Consider the following 13,445-nt stretch of genomic DNA (forward strand, 5'->3'; position numbering starts at 1 on the left):
CTTTTTCTCTGCCCTCCTCCCACACTCCTTAATAGGCCTGGGATGCAGGGATGATTTGAGTTTTCATACACTGTATCTATTTTAGCAACGTCTTGTGTCCCTATACAACTGGTTGTCTTTATTGCAAAGGAACTTGGTACAACATTTTTGAAATAATACAGTCTCTAAAGAAACAGACCATTGATTGAAAGTGTGCACTCCATGCTGGCGCAGAGACTGGATAGGATGGCCGGATGTATGTTAAATTGAAACCATTTGAAAGGAAAGGCCTTCTACCATGTAAGGATTCAACACTACAGGCCACGAATCCAGACTTCTTAACTTCAGAAATCATGAGAAACAAATCCCCTTATGAGTTAAGTAGGTCGGTAAATGTCAAAGATAAAACTAGAGGAAAAAAATCTCCCCTTAGGTATGAATAAAGACACCAATCAAAGGGCTTGCGGGTCTTTTGTCCTTAATAGGACTTCTGTTGTTATTGTTTGTTTTTGTCTTGTCTTGTTTTGTTTTGTCATAGGACAGGGTTTCTCTGTGTAGCCCTGGTTGTCCTGGAACTCACTCTGTAGACCAGGCTGGTCTCAAACTCAGAGATTTACCCGCCTCTGCCTCCTAAGTGCTGTCATTAAAGGCATGCGCCATCGACACCTGGCTAGGAATTGCGTTTACTTTTTAGCATTAGAAATCAAAAGGCCCCAGCACCCTGAGCAAACTTCCTCAAGTTCTTCACTGCTCTTTCCTCAGCCTTCTCTTCTCCATCCTTCCTGGCAAGAACAGGCATTCCCGTTCTTTCCTTTTAGTGTGTGCTTTTATTATCACGCTGTACTGCTTGCAATGCTCTGCAGGAGGCCTGTCACTCAGCTACCCAGCCCTTGTATTTTCGACTCATAGTTGTGCTACATAGAGTAGCTTGGCCTGCAACCGTAACCATCCTGCCTCTGTGGAGTGTGCTTAGATAACAAGCGGGTACTACCACACCCAGCTCTGGACCTTTAACCCATCAGTTCCAATATGGTCCTTGATCTTTTCTCTTGTCTAGCCCAGACCTCTCTCCTCTGGCTTTACCCTGATGTTGGCTTCAGCTTTCTATTTTTCTCTGGAACAAGCAATTGCTATCTCACAGAATCTCAACCTAACATGCCCCAAGAAACATCTTCATTCTCCGCCCCACACTTGCGTCGCCGCCAGCCTTTGCCATTTTAACAAATGACAGTCATCTCCACCATTTGCCTAAACCAACACCTTAGAGCCTCCTGGTTTTCATCTGCAATTACCAGTACATAATGGTGATTGTTGCTGCAGAATATTTATTTCCTATCTTGCAGCACTCTCTTAAGTCCTGCTTGATCCAGGTCCAAGTGAGAACCTATCGTCCGGGCTGAAAGATGCCTTGGGGACATTACGTAATCAGGACCCTGAGAGTGTCTCATTGCTTCACCTGAACCCGGGTCCTGCCTGGTCGTACCTCAGATTTCACGCACACATGTATTCTCCATCACCCCTGCGCCTCCCCATTTGTCCTCAGTGCTTTGCATCTTTACCTGGTGGTTTTCTTGCTGCTATCTCATGATGCCGAGTCATCCCTTGGGCTGTGTCTAAATCTCTCCTCTTGGGTTAGGCCTTCTCTAACCATAGACCTCTCTTCCAAACTTAGTTCCCAGCATGCCACAGCCCGACTTCAACCACCGGATGTGGGCTCCACAAGGTCTGTGCCTGTTGGTGATAGCTGAAGACCTCGCGGACAGAATTAGGCCATAAACGTTTATTATGTGCATGAGTGATAAGCATGTGTGTGTGAGAGTCAAACTAACCTAGCAAAGTAACCTTGTAGTTTTATTTCTGAAAAACAGGCTACCTATAAAATGAGGGGCTAAGCCAAGTGATGGTGGCTCAAGCCTTCAATCTCAGCACCCAAGAGGCAGAGGCAGGAGGATCTACAAAGCTAGTTCCAGGACAGCCAGGGATACACAGAGAAACCCTGTCTCAAGAAACAAAACAAAAGAAGGGGGGGGGAGCTACAGTGTACAAATTATGAATCACTGAATCCCAATGCTACCCGTCACCCCCTAAAAGACCCAGGGCAAGAATTCCTCGTTTGCTAAGGGGGCTGTAATGATGCTCCCCATCTTGCAGAGTTCTTATAGGAATGGGATGGAATGTATCTGATACAGATTAAGCAAAATGTATTTCTTTTCCTCCTGCTGGGGATTAGATCTAGGACCCCATGCATGGCAGTGAAGCATTCCCCAATGGTGAAGCAGATCTTTATAACACACTGATCTAAAAAGAAAAAAAAACCCATACTTCTCATGTATAAAAATGATTTATCGTCAGGAATGAAATTCAGTCCGTTTCATTAAACACTAATTGAGCTACCGACTATGTAGCTTCAGGCAGCTCCTGAAGAGCCATGGGATGGAGAAAGCGCCTGTTTCCCGGGAGCCCCAGGGCTGCTATTTTACAGCATTTATTTATTTATTAATTTATTGTTTTGTTTTGTTTTGTTTTTAAGACAGGGTTTCTCTGTGTAGAACAAGCTGACTTCAAACTCAGAGATCCACCTCCCTTTGCTTCCCAAGTGCTGGGATCAAAGGCGTGCACCCCCATGCCCAGCTCACTTTACAGATTTTAGAGTACAGTACAGAACATACTCCACCCTCCACTCTGGGATCTAGGGCACATCTGGTCCAACTGAGGCTCCGCACCAGGGCTGCAGAACCTCCTCCTCCTCTGTGTGAATGCCCTGCCTGTGGTGAGTAACCTGAAGAGCTTCCCAGTCCGGGGTAAAGCACATGTTGCCTAACCTCTGTTACAAGCATCTGAAAGAGTCTCTCTCCAAGCTCCTTCTCCACATTCCCACACCCTGCATCACTTCCCACTACTTAGCCAACTCAGACGTCACCTTCAGAACTCAGGTTTGACCACTCTACTTCCAGGAAGCCATCCCCAGTCCCACAAACGTGGGTAAAGCACACCTCATTGGCACTGTCCTAGTAGAGGACATTTCTCTTGCCGCAACTTTAACACACTGAACTGTGAGCATTCATTTCTCCATGGGGCTATGAGTCCCTCAATACATCTAAGTCTTGACAGTTTACCTGGTGTCTGCACCACGCTGGCTGGCCTGAAAATTATGCCAAGTGAGTGAGTGCTCTTGTCATAATTTGGAAGCTTTGTGGAATCCAGTGTGTGGCCCTGGCTGAGATATTTCCTCTCTAGCCTTTAACGTGCACTCACACGGCAGATCAAGATCTGTGTGGGGGAATGTAAATAAAGTAATTTAAGGAGCTGAAAGCGTTGGTTTTTAAAAACCGCCAGAACAGAATACAGAATATCGGGGCGTATTATTTGTCATGAGAAGTATTACTTTACAAAACTTTAGGTATGCGTGTGCACATCACCATGCAATGCATGTCACGTATCACCTGTATACTGTGCACTGTGGTCAGTAACTCTGGGACTATAATCTGGAGACACACAGCCGGGGAGACAATGTTTCCCTGGAAATATCTTTATGGAAGAGGAACGGTGACTCTGTTTACTAAGGTACCCTAGCTGAAGACCTTGAGAGAGTGAGTACTGGTCTATGGTTAGGGAGTAGGGGCGTCATGAACCTCTGTGGGAGACGGTAACTTATGATTATTTGGGACCAATCCGCCAGCATCTTACCTTGCAGGGTACCTACTAACCCAGTGCTAACTCCAGAGATGATATCACTGAGTAGCCATTCCTTGACTCGGTATTTTGGGAGCCAGTCCAGAATGGGCAGGAGAGCCTTCAGCGCACCAAACGCTCTCTTTCTTGAGCAACTGTCAAAAGGCAGGAAAATAGGGTGTTTGATTCAGTTTTCACCACAAAGTCATGAACCAAATTCTGCTGCTTTTTTTTAAAATAACTCATTAGAAAAATAATGAGTCCCGTGAGGAAAATACTGACACTGAAGTGATTGCCTTTTTTTTTTTTTTTTTTTTTTTTGGCCAGGAATTGTATCTATCCTTTTAAATTCCCTGTTCTAGGAAACACAGGATTAAGTGCCTCCTCCCCTTGTCCACTTTTTAATCCTCTGAGAAAATATCCCTACACAAGAACTCATTTTCTGACCCAGCCAGAAAACGATCAGTGTGGAGTCTCTGTGTGAGATTAATTTTTAGGCTCCTAAAGCTGGCATTGCCTTCTTCTAAAGAAAAATAAACACAGGACTATTTTGGCAATACAAGCTTAGAGCCACTTTTTAACAAAACTTCTAGTGTGATGAATTTATACTCTGTACCTTTTAACTTACCAATTTGAAACGTAACAACCTATAGATAAGAATAAAATATCAATAGAACTTCCACTTTTTGAAGATAATTTAAATGTTATATTTATGAAATAATTCCAAAGTTTAGTAGGTAAACACAAGTTTGATTTTAAGGGATTATTTTAAGTGGCACAGTTACATAATAAGGCATAGTTATATATTATAAGTCCTTGGAGATAATATATATATGTGTATGTATGTATGTATGTATCTTATCTACCACATGGTTTTGTGGATTCAACCAGTTGCAGATAAAAATAATAAGAAAATGTAGTGAACATATGAAGCCCCCCTTGTTTCCTAAACTTTGCAGTGTGACTGTGGCTAACAGCACAGTTAGATGGTAGTAGTATTATAAGTAAGACAAAGATAGCTAAAAACCATTCAGGAGGAGGTATGATTTATATGCAGACATTAACCTATTACATATAAGGGACTTGGGAATTTGAGGGATTTGCTGTTGGGGAGGAAAGCTACTATGGCTAATGGTAACAGACTAAATATCCAATATATGGGATTTATAAAAATCATACTGGAGAACCGGGAAGTGGTTGTATGACATTGTCAAAAAAAAAAAGGTAAAAAAGAAAATACCCTCCCCAAACCCCCAAACAAAGTACATTATATGCATGTAATAAAATCTCAAAGAATTGTCTGTGTTGGTGGTGGTGGTGGTGGTGCATGCCTTTAGTCCCAGCACTCAGGATGTAAAAGTGTTTTTATAAGGAGAAAGTCTGGCGATTAGTTGAGTGTCTGTCACGTTTTTTAAAGCTTGTGGTGTCTGGTTCTGGGGCTCCTTGGGATTCGAGGATGTGGTGGTTATGCCTAGGGATCCCACTGCCTCCTGAAACACTGGGAGCACCTGTCTCCTAGCTTTATTTAATCTCAGGTGTCTGAAAGTGATCCTGATCTTGGTGTAGCCAGACTTGTCTGTCATTTGTTAGATAAGCCCCTTTCCTAGCATTCTTCCCTAGCTTCACAAGAGGGAAGTAGGGAGCCACTGGACCCCAAGATACACTCCAAATTTCATTAGAATGGGGCGGGGGGCGGGGGAAGTGTGAGAGAGAGACAGAGAGACAGAGGCAGAGACAGAGAGTGGTGTCAGGACCCGACTCCCACTTCTCCACTAAGTTTCTCCAGGCAAAGCTGCAGTAATTCCAGGCCCAGATTACTGGAGCCACCTCTCTCCCGGATCCGCGCCAAAAGCGGACGGGATCTGCACCTTCCCGGACGGGTGTCCCCATCACCTGCCAGCTGCCCGCGGTACCTGCAGCTCCGCGCCAGGCTGTCCCGCAGCGTCCTGCGCTCCGGCAGGCGCCGCTCGCGCTGCTGCTGGAAGGCGAGCTCGCTGTACACCGGCCGCGACACCGCATAGCTGCAGCTGTACTCGGCGAGCTGCGGCGGCTCCGACCTGCGGTCCCGCGCTGCCATGGCCTGTGAACCGGAGGACCGCCGGCCTGGAGGGGGCGCGACGAGGGAAGACACTCAGAAACGCGGATCAAGCAAAAGGCCTGCAATGGGCACCTGGGAGCAGCTTCGGGTGCCACCTGTGGCAGCGGCTTCGGAAAGCCGGTCCTCAGCGCTGGCAGCAAACTGTCCCTACTGCTGGCCACCTGCAGGACAGCACCCGGGGACTGCAGCGTCTCACGCACCAGACACCCGGGCTCCCCGCTGTCCAGGGAGTGAACCTCACTTTGAAGGCTTGGGTGTTGGACTGGGTGGCCTCCCCGGGCAGTCAGGGCGCTGTCCGCGTCCTGAAATCTTCCCCCACCCCACCCCCGGACTTACTGGTGCCCGTGTGACACCTAAAGAGTCGAGTACTCCCCGCACTCGATCGGAGACGCAACTCCACGCACACTCTGGGCTGTAACAGTGCAGTCCCATTTAAGGACAGGTGCGACTTTCCTGCTCTGACCGCTTGACTTCCTCTTGTCTCGCTTTTTCTGGTGTCTGTCCTGCTCTCCCCTCCGGCGGCGCCTGACCAGTCCCATCCCTAGAGACAGGGCGGGGTGCAGCCGACTGCATCTTCAGGGATGAACTCACCTGTTTGGGCTCCGGAGTTTTGCCTGACCAGAATGCCCTGGGGACAGTTTTCCTGCTGCCTTTATAGGGCTCACCCAAAGCAGCGGGACGTTTTATTTATGGAGCAACAGAGACACCTTGGTGGAAGGACACAGACAGTAATCTTTTTCCCACGAATTTTACCAGGAAAAAAAATCCTACCCCCTCCTGTTTTCTTTTCTTTTCCCAGACCCAGAGAGCTATAACTCTTAGTGGTTGTCTCACAGGGGCCACCGGATCTTCACCCACACCATGACTACGACTACTACTACAGCTGTGAGATCAGAGCTTGGGGTACTCGGTTTTTTGGCTGTCAGAATCCACAACCTGGTCCGTGTGTGCTTGCACCAAATGGGCAGGAGTAGAGAGAGGTTAATATGGTTTGCATAGCAAAAAAGCTTTGGAATTTTGAAAAGTCAGTGGATGTAGTGACGAAATTATAGTTCACTCACTGATTTTAGACACAAATTCTTTTCACTTTTGTGCTTGTATCTAATTCACAGGCTCAGGACTATAGGTGGCTCCGTTCTCAACTGCCTCGTTGACCCTTTAATTTCCTCACCTCCAGCTAGAAAATCAGGAGGTGATGCATTGGGATAAGCACGAATCAAGGCAAGGATGAGTAGGGGATTCTGATGCACACTGTATTCTGTTGGGATGAACCTGGGTGAAATCAACTCGTGGTAAAAATAGGTGCAGAAGGGTTTGGAACCTCAGATCATTCATGCCTGGCTATTGTTCTGAAGCAAATATTGAAGAGGCTCAAAAAAAAAAAAAAAGAGTCGGTGCCCACTGGACACCAACATTCCGTCACCCACTTGGGAAATACAGACCATGACAATTTTATAAATTCCAGGAAACAAAATTTCAGGAGAACTCTAGTGTAAATCCCCTAGTCAGTATGTTGCAAGTGTGTGTGGTTTGTTTTATTATACTTTTTCCCCTTCCACTAAAGAATGAATGAGTCACCAGCTTTCAACAGATTTTCAAAGGATTACTTGACCCAAAGAGGTCAAGAACCAGCCAGGCATGATGGCACGTCTCAAGAGACTTGGGAAGCTGAGGTGGGAGAATCGCTTGAGTCCTTGAGTTTGAGACCAGGTAGTGCAACAAAGGAAAAGGGAGAAGGAGGGGGAGGGGACAGACAGACAGACAAACAAAGATTTTAAATCAGTTGAAGATGAAAGAAACCTTGTCCCACTTCCAAACTACTCTGCTGCCCATACAGTTAAAATGAGACTGTGTAGCCTCCTACCTGCCTTCTACCACTACCAACTTTAAGCCTTTGGAACCACAAGCCAAAAAAAGGCAAGCTGTTTCTTTTCTAAATTGCTCTTAGTCAAAGAAACAGAGAAGTAACTAAACACACCGTAAGAGCTCTGTTGTTATAGTGATGCACCTGTGTGAAAATGTATTGATGGAATACAGTAGTTTGTAGGCTATCTTAGGAAATTAGTAATTCTAAGAATGAATTTGGGGAGTGTTGAGATGGGTCAGTGAATAAAGGAGATTGCCGCCAAGACAATTCTCAGGAGCTTCTCTTAAAAGTCATTCTCTTCACAGCCAGAATACAGCAAATACAGAGGTGAATGCCAGCAGCAAACCACTGAACTGAGAATAGGACCCCCGTTGAAGGAATCAGAGAAAGAACTGGGAGAGCTTGAAGGGGCTCGAGACCCCATATGTACAACAATGCCAAGCAACCAGAGCTTCCAGGGACTAAGCCACTACCTAAAGACTATACATGGACTGACCCTGGACTCTGACCTCATAGGTAGCAATGAATATCCTAGTAAGAGCACCAGTGGAAGGGGAAGCCCTGGGTCCTGCTAAGACTGAACCCCCAGTGAACTAGACTGTTGGGGGGAGGGCGGCAATGGGGGGAGGGTTGGGAGGGGAACACCCATAAAGAAGGGGAGGGGGGAGGGGGATGTTTGCCGGGAAACCAAAGAATTATTATTAAGTATTAAATAAATTAAAAAAAAAGTCATTCTCTTACTGCTTCGACAGCATGCTATGCTACTTGCATAAGCACAAGAAATAAGCAAATAAAATGTGTAATACAGCTTTGTTTTCAGAACTCAACCATCACTCTGTCATATGTCCTGTGTGTAGCGGAACAGCGACACTGCCTTTTCGAACTCCAGGACATGTTTTTTTCTTTAGCAAAAGTAAACATCCAGGACAGAATAACATCTGCACGGCAGGATTTGGTAAGACCAGAGAGTTCTTTTCTCATAGATAAAAGACAGGCTCTCTGACTTCCGCTATCCTTTAAATAGATGAGTGGACCAGCTAGATGGTCCACTGGGTAAAAGGCACTTGAGTTTGATCTCTTGGGACCTCAAAGAAAGAACTGACTCCTATGAGCTGTCTTATGGTCTCCCTATGACACCACACAAAGTAAGTCAATGTAAAAATAAATGAAAACTAAAACATAAATCAGGAAAAGACTGGGAGCTAAACACAGCTGGTCTCCCATCTTGTTACAAACACTTCCGGTTACTCACACTGGCTTTCTAAATCAAGTCTCACCTATTTCACGTAGAAGTGTTTCTTATTCACCAGAACTTAATCATGTCCACGGTTTTCCCCAAGGAAGTGAATGTGTCACTTCCAAATAGGCATCAGAGGGCAATCTTGCTCCTGTGTGTGATACTTCACAGCCGTTGCTGGTTTAAGGGCCAGGTGAGATGGAGCACTGCTGTCATCCCAAAGGCGGAGGTGGGAACAGAGTCAGAATTTCAAGACCAGCCTGGTCTACATAGAGAGTTCCAGGCCAACTGGGGCTATATAGTGAGATCCTGAATCCAGTCTCCAAAACAAGCAAGCAACCCTAATAACCAAACAGCAGCAACAACAAACCATATCACTTAGACTTACGGTGTGTGAGGTCATCCCACTGTCAGATCTGTATACCCTCCAATCAAGAGTTTATTAAGAATTCACTTGTACTCCCCGATCACACCAAGAATTAGGCTCATGGTTGCACACAGCCTGAGGTCTGCAAGCTGTGTGCCCACGAGTGCCCACTTGGACTTTTGCACTTGGAGGGAGCAGCAATAGCATCCAGATGGAGAGCTACGCAGTTGGTATTCTCACCCAGTATACGCATTATCATCACGCAATGGCTTGGATGTGACCCCACCAGAGGCCTACAGAAAGTCAGGGGTTCCTACCTCACTCTCCCATGGCTCTCCCCTCATGGGGCTCTTGGCTCTTGTGCTTATGAGATTGAGTGTCCTCCAGCCTTCCAAGCTCAGCACACAGCCTGGCAGGAGTCTCCCTGGGCAGCGTAGGCATGACAGCAGAAGCCAAGCATCCACGAGAGACGATGAGGAGACACAAAGAGGAAGAGCTGGAGTTAGGATTAAAAAACAATTGCTTTGTGATTAATGGCATTCTATAATTAATGACCAATGATATTCTTATAAACTCATAATTTTATCTATGCTTTTAAGTGACTGATATTAAAAAGGTAATGCGAAGGTTGCCGAAGTGATGGCTCAGTGGTTAGGAGCTTGTATGTGGTGGCTTGCAACCATTCATAACTCCATTGCTGGCAGACCCAACACCGTCTTCTGACTCTGTGGGTAAGGTGCGAATGTGATGCAGACAGACATGCAGGCAGACAGACATGCAGGCAAAACACTCCCACACAAAAAGAGTAAATAAATCTCTTTTTAAAAAGTGATTCTGGGGCTGGGGATTTAGCTCAGTGGTAGAGCGCTTACCTAGGAAGCGCAAGACCCTGGGTTCGGTCCCCAGCTCCGAAAAAAAAGAACAAAAAAAAAAAAAAAAGTGATTCTAGTCCCCTGTTAAGAGCAATCAATCTGGCTGCATTTTTTTCTAAAGTGATACACTACAGTGTTTGTATTTTATGCTTGAAATTTAAATCTTTATTTAATGAGAAGAATTTTTAAAAATGGAATTGCTAATATTGCAAGAGTTCTGATTATCTGTAAACCTCCCCCACCCTAACGGGGTTTTGTTTTGTTGTTGTGGTGTGTGTATGTGTGTGTGTGTGTGTGTGTGTGTGTGTGTGTATCCCCAGCTGTCTTGGAACTTGTTCTATAAACCGGGTGGGCTGGCCTCGAACTCAGAGATCCTCCCGCCTCGGCCTCCCGAGTACTAGGAGTTAAGGTGTCTGCCACCATTGCCTGGCCAAGAGTGCTGCATTTAAAGGAAGTCTGGATTCCGACTCTTACCGCTGTCCACGGTTGAACATGTTTGGAGTGTACCATAGATAGCTTACGTATTATTTTAAGGTAGACTTCCATTGAATCATTTCTCCTGAGAGAGCACATTTGGAAACTATGGTGACTCACAGGTGCACTGGAAGCAATGCTCACCTTTCACACTGGCACTGGTGAGCAAGAGATGCCACGGAGAAACAACGACCAGGAAGTGCAACTCGAATTCTGAAGGTTTGCTTTTTAATTCTTGTTATTTTCCCCAATAGATGCCAAATTCTGCCATTTTTATACAAGAAGAGACCTTAAACTTTGGACTTTTCTGATCACTTTGTATGGCTTTGTAGCCATACATTTCTATGCTTGTTTTCAGTTTCCTGTTTATTACTTTTTTCTTCTGCTGCATACAAGTGATGTCCCTTAAGGACGTTCCTTATGATAGTAGAAATAGGGGCATGGGTTAGACAGCCCATTTGTAAAGAACCCCTAAAGTGTAAAGAGGGTCCGCTGGGCTCACTACAGCCAACCTAGCCCACTTTGGGGGTTCCAGGCCAGTGAGAGACCTTGACTCAAAAATGAAATAATAGCACTTGACAACACTAAAAGATGCCCTCTGGTCTACACACAGATAAATACACACACACACACACACACACACACACACACAGACACACACACACACACGACACAGAGATAGACAAAGACAGAACTTTAAAAAACTGTAAATTTTTAAAAAGTGTCTGTTTAATAAAAAATAATTCATAAATACAAATAAATATCAGTTACATTATTTACATTGTAAAATATAAATATATTAACTATTAAGCATGAATATAGATATATCTTTAAAAGTATAAAATTTATAAATTTTAGAGTTAAGTCCATCAATTTAAAATATTTTTTAATGTCAATAACAATATAATTCACTATACTTCTCAAATCATATATTTGGATTCCCTAATATGAATCCAAATTTGATAAGTGTTTGAGTTAATTTATATTTATCTCTTTCTATCAGGAAACAATGACATAGTTTTTCTGAGCAACAAACAACTTGAGAACCCTTCCAAATTTTTTTTTAAAAATTGTATTTAGCTTTCATAATTGTCGCTGCCAACCTCATCCCATAAATGCTATAACATGATATGGAAGGAGACAGGGGAACGTTGCTCTAATACTGCTCTGTGCTGATTGAATAGTTAAGTATTTGTCTCATTAACTTATTCCATCCATTCACCCATCCACTTAGTGAGTCCCTTGTGTGTATGTTTTTCTGTCTGTGTTGGATATATAGCCATGAGCAAGTCTGACAAAGTTGATGGCCTCATAGGACTTATATTCTAATAGGGCAGTGACTGTCAGTTATTAAAAAACAAAAACCATAACCAAAAAGCAAAACAACCCCCACCCCACCCCCCAAAAAACCCTCAGAGCTGGTCATGGTGGTACACAACTTTAGTCCTAGCATTCAGGAGGCAGAGCAAGGCAGATTTCTGAATTCAAGGCCAACCTGGTCTACAAAGTTAGTTTCAGAACAGCCAGGGCCACCCAGAGAAAGTCTGTCTCAAAAGGCAAAAACAAAACAAATAAAAAATACCCATAAGGTAACATCCTCGTATGTTTTTAAAAATACATTTCTTGAATATGGATGTTGAATAGGAGAAATAAGCAGAAGAATGGCTTTCAGAATGGCTTTTTTGTTGAAGGTGTGTGTGTGTGTGTGTGTGTGTGTGTGTGTGTGTGTGTGTGTGTGAGAGAGAGAGAGAGAGAGAGAGAGAGAGAGAGAGAGAGAGAGCCTTTCTTTTTGCTGAGTTGGTGATTTTTGGAGAGAGATTGGAAGAACAAAGAAACAGTCCTAGAAAAAGAAGCAGAAAGGCTAAAACCCCGAGATAGGAAAGAAACAAGCTGAGAGACATTGTGAGGGAAATACACATATATCAGACCTGGAGGTGGCAACTGGCTATCCTTTGGATGTATGTAGCCATGGGAACAAGACATTTAAAGAGAGAGAGAGAGAGAGAGAGAGAGAGAGAGAGAGAGAGAGAGAGAGAGAGAGTAGACAGGTAAGCACCCACTGAGTCCTTGAGTAGTCCAGCATTTAGGTTTGGATGTTGAATGCCTCCCAAAGCCTCATTTAGGTTTGGACTTTGGGTAATGCTATTAGGAGATGCCTGAAGGGGTGGGGCCTACTGGTTTGTCTTCAGAACACCATTGGAGGTGTATCTTTGAAAGGAATTATATGTGAGACACAAACATACATGCAGGGAAAATACACATATATATTAAATAAAAACAACTTTTAAATTTCAATTATTCCTAATTACCTCGTACATAATTAATAGATTTAATTTGGGGTTAGCATAGCACTTTATACAAATTAAACCTCTACAGGTTAAGTCAGGCAAGTCATGTGCCCCATTGTCCTGCATAGTATGACTTGAAAGTTAACTTGGAAATTAAGATGATATCAAACATCAATATTGCATTGAGGTAGGTATTGTTATCCTCAGTTTACATTTGAGGAAACATGTGCAGAAATGCTAATTAATAATTTGCCCATAGTTTGGCTGAGTTGGAGCCTGAAACTCTATAACCCTCTCTATTACTGTGAAATTACCCAGGGTATCACAGTATCAGTTCACCTCAGCACTATCTCAGAGAAGTTTCTGTACTGTCTCATCACTTCATCTGAGAATTAGTGGTCCCTCACCTACTTCATCTTTCTATTTGCTTTTTAATAAAAAGTTACAAGGATATTATACACAGAAATATAGTAATACACTCACATAGTAACCAGTATCTATAGACAGAAAGAAGGTGAGAAAAAAAAAAAACCCCAGCCAGGAATGTGAACAGAATACTAATGTTTATATAAATAGAGGGAATTTATACTT

General features: G+C 44.0%; 1 protein-coding gene across 2 annotated transcripts in view; it reads right to left on the reverse strand.

Moving 5' to 3' along the window:
* Slc26a4 (solute carrier family 26 member 4) overlaps positions 1 to 5,749 on the reverse strand; it is a 39,651-nt gene extending 33,902 nt beyond the window's left edge. Inside the window, 2 exon segments of one of the 2 annotated variants that reach the window (NM_019214.1) lie at positions 3,667 to 3,806; positions 5,565 to 5,749. In NM_019214.1, coding sequence (NP_062087.1) covers positions 3,667 to 3,806; positions 5,565 to 5,728 — 304 coding nt within the window. In that variant the 5' untranslated portion in view covers positions 5,729 to 5,749. 2 annotated transcript variants of the gene reach the window in all.
* Positions 5,750 to 13,445: the final 7,696 nt, after the last annotated feature.

Source organism: Rattus norvegicus, chromosome 6, assembly GCF_021556685.1.
Source record: "Rattus norvegicus strain SHRSP/BbbUtx chromosome 6, alternate assembly SHRSP_T2T, whole genome shotgun sequence".
In the NCBI taxonomy this organism is placed as follows: domain Eukaryota; kingdom Metazoa; phylum Chordata; class Mammalia; order Rodentia; family Muridae; genus Rattus; species Rattus norvegicus.